This window comes from Rhipicephalus microplus, chromosome 3, assembly GCF_043290135.1.
Source record: "Rhipicephalus microplus isolate Deutch F79 chromosome 3, USDA_Rmic, whole genome shotgun sequence".
Lineage (NCBI taxonomy): Eukaryota > Metazoa > Arthropoda > Arachnida > Ixodida > Ixodidae > Rhipicephalus > Rhipicephalus microplus.
Window position 1 is genome coordinate 272,475,117 of NC_134702.1, and position 14,331 is coordinate 272,489,447.

A 14,331-nucleotide genomic window follows, 5' to 3' on the forward strand; every position below is an offset into this window, starting at 1 on the left:
GACGAGCGGATGGACGCACAGACGCACGGAAAGACGAATGGACGCATGGACGGACGAACGCAGCAACGGTCGTACAGACAGATGAACGCAGGGACAGACAAACTCACGGACGATCAGATGGATGGTTGGACGGATGCAAAGACGGGCGTACAGACGGACAGGTGCATGAACAGACGCACGGACGAATGTAGGACAAACGCAGCGATTGACGAACGCATGAATGTGCAGATGGACGCATGGACGGACGCACCGATGAACGCACAGGTGGACAGGCACACGGACGGGTAGACGGACGAACGCACAGATGGACGGGCGGATGCACATACGGACGGAAGGACCGAAACATGAACGAACTGACCCACACTTCGCCCCTCTCTTTATCATTCACTCTGGAGATAAGCTGTGACACCGTTTTATTGACTTGCAATGCAATGAAACTGCCTACTACGATTACAACGACTACAATAGCACGGGACATACAACCATCGTCGTAAGTGGCTTTGCCCCTAAAAGAAGTAGTTGAAGGCACCGGTAGCAACAAACACACAACGTAGGCGCACATCTTCGCGCCATTGCAGCTTGTGTATAATAATCGAATAAGAACAACGCATTTTGTGCTATCTAAAATGAATGAGTATGATACGCATGTACACAGCATGTACATGAACGTGTATTGCACGGGATGCACTGGTGATCGCAATTAAACCCAATCGCGGATCAAATTTATTTACATGGATTGGTGCTCTTATGCACCTGGCGTAAGAGAGTCACTATACCAGGCTTGATCATGACTGAGAGTGCCCGTGTGACAGTGCTATAAGGTTTATTTCTCGAAATACTGAACTGGATTAACTTAAGTTGCCCAAACACGAACGGTCCGTGGGTCACCACTTGTCGCACTCCATCTTTACGAGTCACAAGAGTCGCCTTTTCGAATCTTTCAGGAAACTTAACATCTTGTAGCCATCTCGCGAGTAATTTATGCACTGCGACACGCAACAATCGGGCATTTTGCACGAGAAAACGTTGCGCAAGTGTCTCACTCATCAGCCACGCCGAGACAGGGGTAGCAGAATGGCGGACGCGGATCAGAAGGCGACACTTACCCCTTCAAAGAGCGGGTCCACCCTATCGAGGAACCGTAGCTTTTACTAACTCTTTAACCCCCCCCCCCCCCATCCTTAACACAAGCGTTTCCATCCCACTCCGTTGAAGTTTTTACCCCTAAATATGAGAAGATCTCGCTGCTAGAGTTCCGCAACTCATTGGAACTGATTCGGAGCCTGACATAATTCAGAATCAGTCATCTGGTAAGGTAGTCACGCTGTCTGGCGAATGAGTTCCAGTAGTTTCAGCATGAAGACCAGCTGGTGTTCGATGAAGACGAAATGATGGTGTTTTATTGGAAGGAGTCCTGATAACTGGAAACTAGTTCGTCCAGTAGAAAGGCTAACTAAAAGCGCGGGCAGCGATCGCAGGTCGTAGTCATATTTTTCTCCCTTAGACAAGCCTGTTACGAGCCGCGTCGGTGGCCGCAGCGGACCCGGTAGGTAGCGTGGAGCTGGGTGGTGGTCGTCATTCCGCAGGCCACGGAAACGTTCAGAACTCCAGAAAGCTGAAGCAAAGGGACCGGTGTAGAGGAAAACTTAACAAGACGTTTATTTGCAACATGTCGGACAGTAACGTCTGAACGACGACTCGTCTTGCGACTCTCTCCTGTTTCCTTCTACTGGGCTGCTCCCGCTGCCTCGCCGTGCAGTTCCGAAGATAGGGGTGGAATGTCACTTCGGGGAACCAACCACGCATGGAGATCTCAACACAAGACAAGTATCGCTTCACGCACGTGGCAGACGCATGTGGCACACGCGCGGGGACTGGGAGGCGACCACGCAAGAGGAATTCACGGCAGTCGCTCCTGTAGCACACAACCGACCTTCCGCACATTCCAGAGCGGCCCGCTCATAGCCACTGCCTTACAGGCGAAGCGCACAGACGAGACAAGGACAGCCGGTGCAGGTGACAACCCGTACCCCATAAAAGAATGTTCGAGATGACGGGAAGTCACGCTTGAGGGCAGCTGGCCCAAAGGACTTCGTTACTGCTTTGTAACAGCTTCCCCGGCGGCCGGCGTAACCTCGATTTAGAAAGGTCATCCACCTTTGTGGGCAGAGGTCGATAAAGACAATGCTGGTGTGCTGAAGCCGTGGACACCTCGATGCGGCTCTGCTGCATTCCTCTGCCACCCCCGGTGATCTCGAGCCTCCGGTAGCGTCGTCCAAAAAACGGAGAAAGACTCCCGCTCTGCTGGCCAACATTCCTTCTCTGAAGACAGCACCTGTGTCCACCATGCGAGAAACACAACCGCCAAGCAGGCAAGCGCCTATACTCTCTTCCTGAGACCCACCAGGCTTTTACTTCATCCAAAACGACCTGCTTTTCATTACTATAGCAGCAGCAATTCCTAGAACTCAACCTGAAATAGGCTGCTCAAATTCACAAACACGTGTTGTGATAATTGATTGATTGATTGATTTGTGGGGTTTAACGTCCCAAAACCACCATTTGATTATGAGAGACGCCGTAGTAGAAGGCTCCGGAAATTTCGATCACCTGGGGTTCTTTAACGTGCACCCAAATCTGAGCACACGGGCCTACAACATTTCCGCCTCCATCGGAAATGCAGCCGCCGCAGCCAGGATTTGAACCCGCGACTTGCGGGTCAGCAGCCGAGTACCTTAGCCACTAGACCACCACGGTGGGGCCACGTGTTGTGATAAAGCACAAGTACAAAAATGCAATTGTAACCAGTCACACAACACAAAAATGGAACCTAAATACCCAAGCCAGATTACAAGACGCCATCAAGATCCCTAGAAACAACGACTTAAGCCGTCAGCGTTGCCATTCAATTTGCCTCTCTTGTAATGAATTTCGAAAGAGTATTGTTGCGATAGCAAGCTCCAGCCAAGTAGCCGGCCGTTTTTAGGCGACATCGTTTGGAAGCTCGTGAGGGGACAGTGGTCCGTCTCGATAATAAAATCTGATCCCACGAGATAGGATGCGCGCTTCTGAACCGCCCATACAACACAGGCACATTCTTTCTCTGAAGCGCTATACTATATACTATATACTATATAAGGGAGGAAGCGCTATACGCGTCCTCCCTTAATGCTAGTTTGCGGCTTGCATATAGCACGGGATGTTCCTCTCTGCGTCGTTTGTCATTTCTCTTACACAATACGACGCCCGTGCCGCGGTCACTTGCATCGCACTGAACCACGATGGGTCTGCGTAGTCGGGGGCTTGAAGTACAGGTTGGCTCACGAGCGCATTTTTCAACGCTAAGAATGCCCTCGCTTTCTTTTCGTCCCACTCGAGGATCTGAGGTTCGGTTTCTCTAAGAGCGTCAGTAAGCGGGCTGGCAAGCTCTGAATAACGGAGAATGTATAGCTGGTAATGTAACCCTGCCAATCCTAGGAACGTCCGCACATCCGTTTTTGTCCGAGGCTGCGGAAAATTATTAACTGCCGCCACTTTGACATCGGAAAGTCTGCGGTGGCCTTGCCCGACTATGTGACCCAGGTAAGTAACCTCTGTTCAGCCAAGTTGGCACTTTCGAGCTTCACGGTCAGACCTGCTTCGCGGAAACATCGAAGCACTGCTCGCAAGTGGGTGAGATATTCTGACCATGACCCTGAAAATACTGCTACATCATCAAGATAAGGCAGGGCAAACCCCTCTAAACTCCGCAATACTTTGTCCATGAGAGCCGCGAAACAGTAGGTGGCACTCTTTAAGCCAAAGCTACACACCTTAGGGCGGTGTGTTCCTATGGGAGAAATAAACACCGCATATCTGCTGGCCCTTTCGGTCAGGGGCACCTGCCAATAACCCCGAACGAGGTCGAAGGTAGAGATGTACATAGCTCTGCTTACTGCTTCAATTCTTTCATCCATATTTGGTATAGGGTAGGTCTGATCCTTCGTTATAAGATTTAACCTGTGGTAATCAATGCATAGTCGCGAATCTTTCCAGGGACCTCCGCCAATATAAGCGGATATGTATAATCGCTTTCACAAGCTTCAATCACATCAAGCTCGAGCATTCTTTTAATCTCGGCCTCAATAATGGCGCGCTGACACCGCGACACTTGATACGCCTTTGACCGCACGGGCTGAGTAGCCGTAAGCTCTATGTCATGCACTTCCAAATTTGTTTGGCCCAGTTTCTCCGAGAACATGTCCTCATATTTTATCAGGAGGCTTTCTAGGTCACGCTTCTCGTTATCTGTGAGCTCAGCTACCTCAACCATGGCCTTGAGTGTTTAACCAGCGTTATCCTTCTTTCCTTCCGCTCCCGAAAAGGGGAAATCTAGTGGTGGCTCTTCAGGCACGTTTACCGCTATGTTTACGACAATCTCTCTCTCTCTCTCTCTCGATACGGTTTGAGCAGATTGCTGTGGTAGATCTGCTGCGTCTTACCTCTACCTGGCACCCTTACCAAATAGTTTGTGTCGGACAGCTTTTGAACGACTTCAGCCGGACCTTCCCATTGGATATCTTGCTTATTCTTTTGTGAAGGTTTCAGCCGCATTACTTGATCTCCAGCTTCGAACCGGCGTGATCTTGCCGACCTGTTGTAGTAGTGTGTGGCCCGAGCCTGTGCCTTTGTCATCTCATCCCCTGCCAGCTCCTGTGCTCTATGCAACCTCTCTAGCAGAGTTAGCACACATTCAACCACTGTAGGGTCCTCCGCTCGACCGTCCCATGGCTCACGAAGAATACGGAGTGGGGATCGCAGAGAGCGACCGTAGACCAATTCTGTCGGGGTAAATTCAGTGGCTTCACGAGGTGCAGTCCTGAGCGCAAACATGGTTGCTGGCAAGCACACATCTCAGTCGACTTTGCGCTCGAAGCAGAGTGCTCGAAGGACGCATTTCATTACCGATTGTAACTTTTCTACTGGTATTGAGTGGGGTTGATACACCGAGCTGTAGATTATTCGGATTCCACGTTTCTCTAAGAAAGTTGTAGTCAGTGCGCTCATGAAAACAGTCCCTTGATCGGACTGTATTTCAGCAGGAGAACCCATGCGTGCGAAAATAGAAAACAGCGCGTTTATTACTTCTACCGAGCTCAGTTGCTTTAAAGGCACTGCCTCAGGAAACTTAGGTGCGGGACAAATTACTGTTAAGACATGACGGTAACCGATTGTTCTTGTTTAAAGAGACCCTACTGTGTCGATCACGAGTCGACGAAAAGACTCAGTGATCACCAGCACGAGCTTCATTAGGGCACGAACCTTATCCCCTGGGTTTCCTACACGCTGGCAGGTGTCGCAGGTTTTGACAAAATTCCCTATTTCCCGGAAACACCCCGCCAAATATTTCTGCAGCAGGCGATCCTTCGTTTCTTTGAACCTCAAGTGACCCGATCATGAGCTACCGTGAGCTAAGTGTAAAAGTTAATGGCAGTAACGTTCCGGTACTGCTAACTGATCAAACTGCACCCGCCTGCGATCTAGGTACTTACGATAAAGTTTCCCGGCCCTGTTTTGGTACATCACGTTTTTCTTTGAAATACCGTCGTTACTCTGACTCCTTATATTTTGAAAAGTGAGGTCTGCTCTTTGCTGCGCTATCAGGGACGATCGATCCACTCCCAGCAAAGTCTGCAGGCTACTAGATGCAGGAGTAATCCATTCCTCACAGACACTTCCAGACTTAAGAGGGTCTTCCTCGTTTTCATCCGCGCCTTCATCGCTCACTTGATCAGTGCTTGGTGTGGTAATCGTGTCTACCATGTTCGCGGGCTCTCCATCCCCGGCTTTCTCGGTGATTATCGGGTGAACATCGAGCGGTGCGGCTCTAGTTGCGAGTTCTCGTGCCTTTGAGCGAGGGAGCGTGCACGCAACCTCCTCCCCGTACGCTAGGTTCTTCTGTCCTAGCAACCAATCAGATCTGTTTGAAAACAAGTATGCATACTGCATTGGCAAATAAGCAGATACCGCAGCCTCTGTGTGCTATGCGCCAAAGGGGCCCTCGATACATACCTTAGCAATCGGAAGGCATACGCTTGATGATTCCACTGCTTGTTTAATCCAAGCGCACTCTCCTGTGAAATGTTCAGCTTCAACATACGAGGGATGGAACGCGTCCATTGTCGCTGCCGAATCCCGCAGCACGCGACACTCTTTTCCATTTACTATCAGCTCTCTGATATATGGCTCCAGCAGTCGCATCTTTTCACCCTCGCTGTTGACTGAGAGGCAAACAACATTTGCACTCTTTCAGGCAGCCGCAATGTGACCTGGCTTGTGGCATTTATATCACACAAGTGGTCGCCTCTTTTCAAACACACTATTTCCGTGCTTTTCCTCAACCGTGGTCTCATTATTTACCTCCCGCTGATTTTCGGGATCAGTTTTGCGCTCTCAATTCTCTTGGACTGATTGTCCCCTCCACCCATTTGCCTTTTTGATCTGGCCCTTCCGCTGGGGAATTTCTCTTCTATCAAGCGCGCGGCGGCAAACAAAATCCTCCGCTAGCTTCACGGCCCTCGACACAGTGGTTACCTCCTCCCTCTCTTGCACCCAGAGCCTCACGCCTTGGGGCAAACGACGGTAAAACTGCTCGAGTCCGAAGCACTCCGCGATTTTCTCTTTATGCTCGAGCACCTTAGCTTCTTTGAGCCACTCCTTCATATTAGACATTAACTTGTATGCGAAATCAGCTTACGACTCGTCTTTCTGCTTTACGGCGTTCCGGAACTTCTGGCTGAATGCTTCCGCTGAAAATCTATACCTCTTTGGCAGGCTCGACTTAACTTGGTCGTAATCATCTGCTTCCTCTTTTGTCAAGCGGGCAATTACCTCGGCAGCCTCATAGGGTAGTAGGGTAAGCAAGCACTGCGGCCAGATCGTTTTGGTAACACCTGCCTTCTCGCATAAGCGCTCGAAATTTTTCAAGAACAGACCCATGTCTTCTCCGGAGCGGTAAGGTTGCATTAGGTCTTTCATCTTGAACGACTTCCGTTCTACTCCGCTAGACACGTGGCTACTTTCACAACTACCTCGAACCGTGAGCAGCTCGATTTCAAGGCACTTCATCTCAAGATCTCTTTCTGCTGCTTCGCTTATGAGCCTCTCATTTCTGTCTTCAGCTTTGCGCCTTTCACGTTTGTCTATCAGCTCTAGACACTCTGAGAACTCGTCGTCGTCTGCGTTAATGTTCTCAAAAGCCTGGATAATCTCTGGCTTTCTCATTTGTTCACGAACATCCAAACCCAAACTTTTAGCTAACTCTAGCGAAAGTGGTTTTTTTAGTGCCTTCAGATTCATGGTTGCTGCAAGTGCTGCTAACTTCACTACTACTAGGACGCTACGTTCCCATGCACAGGTCAACGTAAAGTAGTTATGCAAATTTACCACCTTTCCTACAAAACTCTAGATAAAGCCGGGTAAAATCTCAGTGAAGAAAAGTCAAGCACTCACAACACCCTGCAGCCATGATCTCGGCGGAGACGATCCCGATGCTGGCCCGAGCTTGTTGCGACTTAGCGTGAGCAGAATCCCGTCGCTGCCATCCAGTTGTTACGAGCCGCGTTGGTGGCCGCAGTGGACCCAGTAGGTAGCGTGGAGCTGGGTGGTGGTCGTCATTCCGCAGGCCACGGGGACGTTCAATCAATCAATCGATCAATCAATCAATCAATCAATCAATCAATCAATCAATCAATCAATCAATCAATCAATCAATCAATCAATCAATCAATCATTCAATCAATCAATCGATCAATCAATCAATCGAATCAATCAATCAAATAACTTTATTTTCACCAAAAACAAAAACATTTACGGTGAAAAAAGGTGGCTGGGAAAAAAGCTGTCCAATGACAGCTTGACAAACCCTAGCCACCCATCGGCGGCGAAACCACAGGGTACAGCACCTGATGAAAGTGGGGAAAAATGCATATTAATAGTCGCTAAACAGTTACAAATTGATATCAGAGTGCATTCACTACGAGTGCAGGTGCACTACAAGGTCAATTGTACCTAATTATACACTTGCTAAGGATAAATAACAAGAAAAAAAACGAAAAAAAAACGAAAAGAAAACAAGGACAAAAAACAAAACAAACAGTAAAACAAAGCCACAGAAGAAGAAAAAACAAAAAAATGGAAAGAAATATATTAGGCACTTCAAGTACATTAAAATGTACAATGCGCAGTTATGTACTGATATGCATGTGCATATGATTTATATATATATATATATATATATATATATATATATATATATATATATATATATATATATATACATTAGATGAATAATGAAGGAAAAAGGAAAACACGAAACTTGCGAAACACGTGTATACTCCAATATTGGAAAAGGCAAGTTTGTTATGTGAACATACTTCTAATTTCGTTTTTTTGTGTGGATTAAAACATCTGTTCCTTGCGTTTCGAAATAGTTCAACGTTTTTGGGACGATGTGTTGGGTGCGTTGTGTTTCATAGTGTGTGCTTGAGAATGGAACGTGCCAAGGCGGTTGATATCGGACATAATAAGAAATTGCGTTTTGTGTAAGGTTCGCGAGTTTAAGAAGTGTGTCCGATTTTCATAGTGCTGCCTTTTTGTAGCAGCACAGCAATTTGTAAGTATAGAGATCTGATGTTTTCACAATTTGATGCTGTTTAAAAACAGGGGCGGTTTGTTCTAGAAAGGGAGCATTTGAAATAGGTCGAACCATTTTCTTTTGTAACATGCTCAGTTTTGACATATTAAGGGCTGTAGTTTTACCCCATACCAGGAAGCAGTAACATAAGTGGGAATTAAAAAGCGCATCGTAAAGTAATTTCTTTATTTTAGCTGGTAGTATGTGTCGATGACGGCTAATTAGTCCTACAGACTTAGCCAATTTCAGCGTAACCGCGTTTACCTGGTCATTCCATGACATGTGCTCGTTGAAGATGATGAACCTCCAAAAGCTGAGGCAAAGGGACCGGAGTAGAGTAAAACTTAACAAGACGTTTATTTGCAACATGTCAGACAGTAACGTCCGAACGACGACTCTTCTCGCGACTCTCTCTTGTATGCTTCTGGCGGGCTGCTCCCGCTGCCTTACCATGCAGTTCCGAAGATAGGGGCGGAATGTCACTTCGGGGAACCAACCACTCATGGAGAGCACAACACAAGACAAATATCCCTTCACGCACGTGGCAGACGCACGTGGCAGACGCACGTGGCACACGCGCGGGGACTGTGAGGCGACCATGCAGGAGGAATTCACGGCAGTCGCTCCTGTAGCACACAACCGGCCTTCCGCACATACCAAAGGGGCCCGCTCGTAGCCACTGCCCCAAAGGTGAAGCGCACAGACGAGACAAAGACAGGCGGTGCAGGTGACAAACCGTACCCCATAAAAAATGTTGGAGATGACGGGAAGTCACGCTTGGGGCAGCTGGCCCGAGGACTTTGGTACTGCTTTGAAACAAGCCCCATGTCCACCACCTTCTTTAATCATACACAGCGGAGTAGATATTAACACCTGTCAATTTTTTTCTCTATGAGAACAATAATGATTGAAAATTACGCCGTCTATACGTTCTTTTACCCTACACAAGTATTTAAGCACACAGAATATTTCTGTTTTTCTGGCATGAAACCATTTTACGCAGAGAGGACATGTTGCGAATACTTACCGCAGCAAGTTAGCTTGAGTATTATGTATTTTTAAATGTGCATATGTTTTTCTCTTCTGGCACAGCTGTTCAGTGAGTTTGTCAACGCTACATCATTTGACGTGCCCCTTGATGAAGAGCTAGGTCGTTCTACGCAGTTTGTGAGCTCTTCGCAGCACTTGGAAGTGGTGAGTCCATCAGGCGAGCGCTTGCTGGGCTCCTACAAGGCAAGCCTTCAAAGAAGTAAGCTCGTCATAGACAGTGCTTGGGTGAGTGCCAATCGCTTGTTTCCTGTGGTATTTGCTCTTTGTGTGCGAAAACGCAAATTAGTCAGGTCCAATGTACAACGAGAATCGACGTTATGCGTATCATGTGGAGAGAAAGTGGCTGTGCTGAACTTTTCATTGAGCGAGACGTTATGAAACGACGCTAAAGCTGTGCACAAATGTTGCACGCACTGAGATGTGGAAGAGTCGCATAATTTCTATGCAACCAGTTCTTTAGAGTTGCGTAAAAATACTGACAGCAACGTGGTCATTAAATACACCAGAAACAGTAGACTAATATGTAGCACACATTTCGGCTTCACGAAGAAACACGGACAAAGGGGAGCACACAAGACGGGTGCAATTTCAGCTGTAAAAGAGAACGCCAAAGCCTCTCGACATGAATAGATATCAGCGTGACACGTGCTCGTAAATCAAAACAAAAATATTGGGCACATCCCACGTATCAGGGAATCAAATTTATGCGAAACACGTGGAGGAAAGGTGACCATGTTGCACTTTTTTATTGGGTGACACATCATGAAATGGCGCTAAATATATGAACACATGTTCCGCGCAGAGATATATGTTGAAAAGTTGATGTTATATAACCAGTTTTGTGCTCACACAAAGATGTCAGAAATATTTTTTAGCAACACCAGAAGCTGATATGAAGCGCTGATGCTCGCGAAGATGCTGGCCCTTCACACTGCTACTTAAATCTATTACAACGCATAGCACCTCACCACAATCGACGTTATCTCGACGTGACGGCTGTATGAAAGGAGAACATATGTAATGTTTATATAATTGAATAGCCAGCACATCCACCACTATTGATGTTTCACGAAGATTAGCGTCTATTTGAAAAGTAGTTCCGAGACCTGGCTTAGCTCAGTGGTAGAATGCTTGACCCCACGCAGAATGTTTGGGTTGGATTTCTGCAGGGACCCTGAAATTTATTATTTCCATTCGTCGGGTGGTCAACGCTGCCTATTTCAGGTTTTTCTTAACACTGACATGTATTCTATACCATCGTTTGACAACAGTGTTTTGAAGACGATAGTCTTTCTTGGGGACCTTCGGCGCAGAAATTTTGGTCTGTCTGTCTGTCTGTCTGTCTGTCTGTCTGTCTGTCTGTACATTTCTCTGTTTGTCCACTCTTAACGGCACCGAGTACTTGAAGCAGCCAACCCCATCTGCAGCGCCAACCATCGTTGCTCAAGATTTAGCGTTCATACTTGTGCCGTTGCCAATTAAAAAGCAATTATTGCGCACGCCTGGGGCCCCATAACAACTTGTATATATTCTGCATGTGCGCCTTTTACTACAAAAAGCATACATAAGTAATCTATAGGACGGTAACGCTTATCACACTGCGCTGACCATGCCACGCTTGCACGAAAAGGTGAGTGTTTCCAACGCTTTGCTAAGACTAAGTGGTGGTGGCACCTATCTTTCGCATTGTGTTCTACACCTTATCACCTCTGAGACGGGCGCGCACACCCGTATAAGAGCCACGCGCTATGGTTTCCAAAAAACCTGCCAGATGGTGATCATGTCTAAAGTGTGACGTGACTTGATGCACTCGTTCGCCTCCGCTGCATGCTCGTGGCGCCTCCACAGCGCCTCCAGAGTACAATTCACCGAATTTCTCACGCAGAACATCAAATAAATGTTTTCTTCACTCTCTCCACACGCATGACGTCTTTCGACGACATTTGCAGATAACATGCAGATACGAGACCATTTTTTTCTGGATTTTTTCTTTCTTGCGTTTTCATATATATAGATACGTATACATATACGATGCATGACACCGACGCCGACGCCGATGGCAAGATCCAGCCGAAAGTGTTCACATAAGTGCTATCGCAATAAAACCACCGCCACTGTATACCAGAGTCTAGCGCCATGCCTGATTATGGGCCCAGTATGGCGCAGGTACTGGACGCTGGAGTGGCACCTTCCCAGTACTCTTCGCAAAATGGCTTCACAGGGTTAAAACGGGAGTGCCCGTTCACCATAAATAAATATATTGCAAGATACTTCTTTTACTTGGCGAGACTCTGCCCCGCAACACAGGTCATACTGATGTTGTTGAGTATGTACATATGATAAGATGACACGTATGAAAAATGCCCACACTTCTCTTCCTCCCCCGCGTGAGCGGCCAGCCCGGATGCATCTTAGACGGAAACGGAACGTCGAACAAATGGCTTCAGACGCGATACATGGACAATCTCCGAACCACGACCGCTACGATCCGAAGAAAGGTCGGTCGGAGTGACGCAATAGTTCACCCGGGACGTTTGTTAATTAATTGTATAGGGTCCAATTAAGCATGACTGAAACTTGTCACACAATCCTGGGGTATGAATGAGCGTCCAAAGCAACACTTCATCTCCCGGACGGAAGGAGACGTTGCGATGAAAGCTGTCGTAGCATTGCTTGCGAACTTGCTGTTCGGCTTCTGTATTAAGGTGAGCCCGTTGCCGACATTCCTCGAGCATTGTTATGAACTGCTCTGATACGGTTGCCGAGGCGTCAGTTGGCACAATTAGGAAAGAGACGTCGATGGTGAATGTCGGTGAACGGCCGTACATGATGTGGAAAGGCGAGTAGCCAGTAGTTTTTGAACAGCGGTGTTATGGGCAAACGTCACAAAATGCAAAATCCTATCCCAATTGCGATGGTTTGGTGCGATGTACATAGACAGCATGTCTGTTAGTGTCCGATGAAATTTCTCTCTCAGCCCATTAGTTCGGGGGTGGTAGGCTGACGTCGTCTTATGTACTGTGCCACAAGTGGTAAGTAACGTTTCTATTATAGTGGATAGAAACGTTTTGCCACGATCACTCAGAAGGACGTGAGGTGCACCGTGATGCAATACAATGGCGTTGAGATAGAAGTCTGCGACGTCTGAAGCAGAACTTGTGCGTAGTGCAGCAGTCTCTGCGTACCGTGTCAGGTGATCGACAGAAGCCACAATCCAACGATTGCCTGCTGACATGATGAGGAGAGGTCCGAGTAGGTCTATAACAACGATGGCGAAAGGAATCTCGGGACACGAGGTGAGTTGCAGAAGGCCAGCAGGAGACGAAGTCGGTCGCTTCCGCCGTTGGCACAGATGACAAGATGCAAAGTACTTGGCCACAAAGGTAGAGATGCCCTGCCAGAAGAAACGGTTTTGATGTGGCTTTGTATTTTTTGAAATCCCAAGTAGCCTGCAGCTGGGTCGTCATGAAAGGCTTCGAGGACTTGACGACGTAGAGAACGCGCAAGTACTGGAACGCAGCGGTTTTCATCAGTAGTGTAAACGTAACGATGGAGCACATTGTAATTGAGCTTAAATTGCCTAGTTGTTGGCTCAATCTAGCATTAGGAGTAGGTGATATGCCATTTAGGCGTTGGATAATGCGATTGCAATATGGATAATCACGCTGGCGTGTGACGAACTTGGTGTAGCGATTTGAAGCTTGCGTGTCAGTAACCGCAAGGTATAATAATGTGAGGGGTGACGCAGTGCCTTGCCCACGAGACGAGCGATCAGCTGACGTACTCGATGATGACAGTGGAAGGGGGCAGCGAGAGAGAGCACTTGCATCTTGGTGTCTTTTGCCAGACTTATAGATGACGTCAAAATTGTACTCTTGTAGGCGAAGCATCCAAAAACCGAGGGGACCAGGCAAGTTTCTCAGTGACGATACCCAGCACAAGGCGTGGTGGTCTGTGATGACTGCGAAGTGGTGTCCGTAAAGATACGGTCGAAATTTTTGTGTGACCCAAACGACAGCGGGGCACTCCTGCTCAGTTATGGACTAGTTCTGTTCAGCAGCCGTAAGAGCACGACTAGCACACGCAATAACTCTTTCCCGTGAAGTGGCGTCCCGCTGTAGAAGAACGGCACCAATGCCATGGCCATTCGCGTCGGTAGGCAGACATGTAAGTGCGTTCTCATCGAAATGGCACAGAACAGGGTCGGACGTTAAATCATTCTTGAGGGCTTGAAAGGCACGCTCGCAGTCGTCGTTCCAAGCGAAATTTGATCCGGATGTCAGCAGCTTGTTCAGTGGCGACGCGATGGCAGCAAAATGACTGATGAAGCGGCGGAAGTAGGACGCCAGGCCCAGGAAACTTCATAGGTGTTTCTGGTTTTCTGGACGAGGGAAGCGTATCATGGCAGCAAGCTTGTCAGGATCCGGATGAACGCCATATTTGCTGACAAGGTGGCCCAAAACCTTGAGGTTCTTGTGGGCGATATCGCATTTTTTGTGTTTAGATGAAGTCCAGCATTAGAAATAAACGTCAAAACCTCATCCGAACGATCAAAATGCGGACGAAAAGAAGAGGAGAAAATGACGGTGTCATCTAGATAACAGTGG

General features: G+C 47.7%; 1 protein-coding gene across 1 annotated transcript in view; it reads left to right on the forward strand.

Moving 5' to 3' along the window:
* Positions 1-14,331, forward strand: part of LOC119159806 (calcium-activated chloride channel regulator 2-like) — a 665,495-nt gene that overhangs the window by 406,031 nt on the left and 245,133 nt on the right. Inside the window, exon 10 of the mRNA XM_075888302.1 lies at positions 9,767-9,949. Coding sequence (XP_075744417.1) covers positions 9,767-9,949 — 183 coding nt within the window. The remainder of the gene's footprint in view (positions 1-9,766; positions 9,950-14,331) is intronic.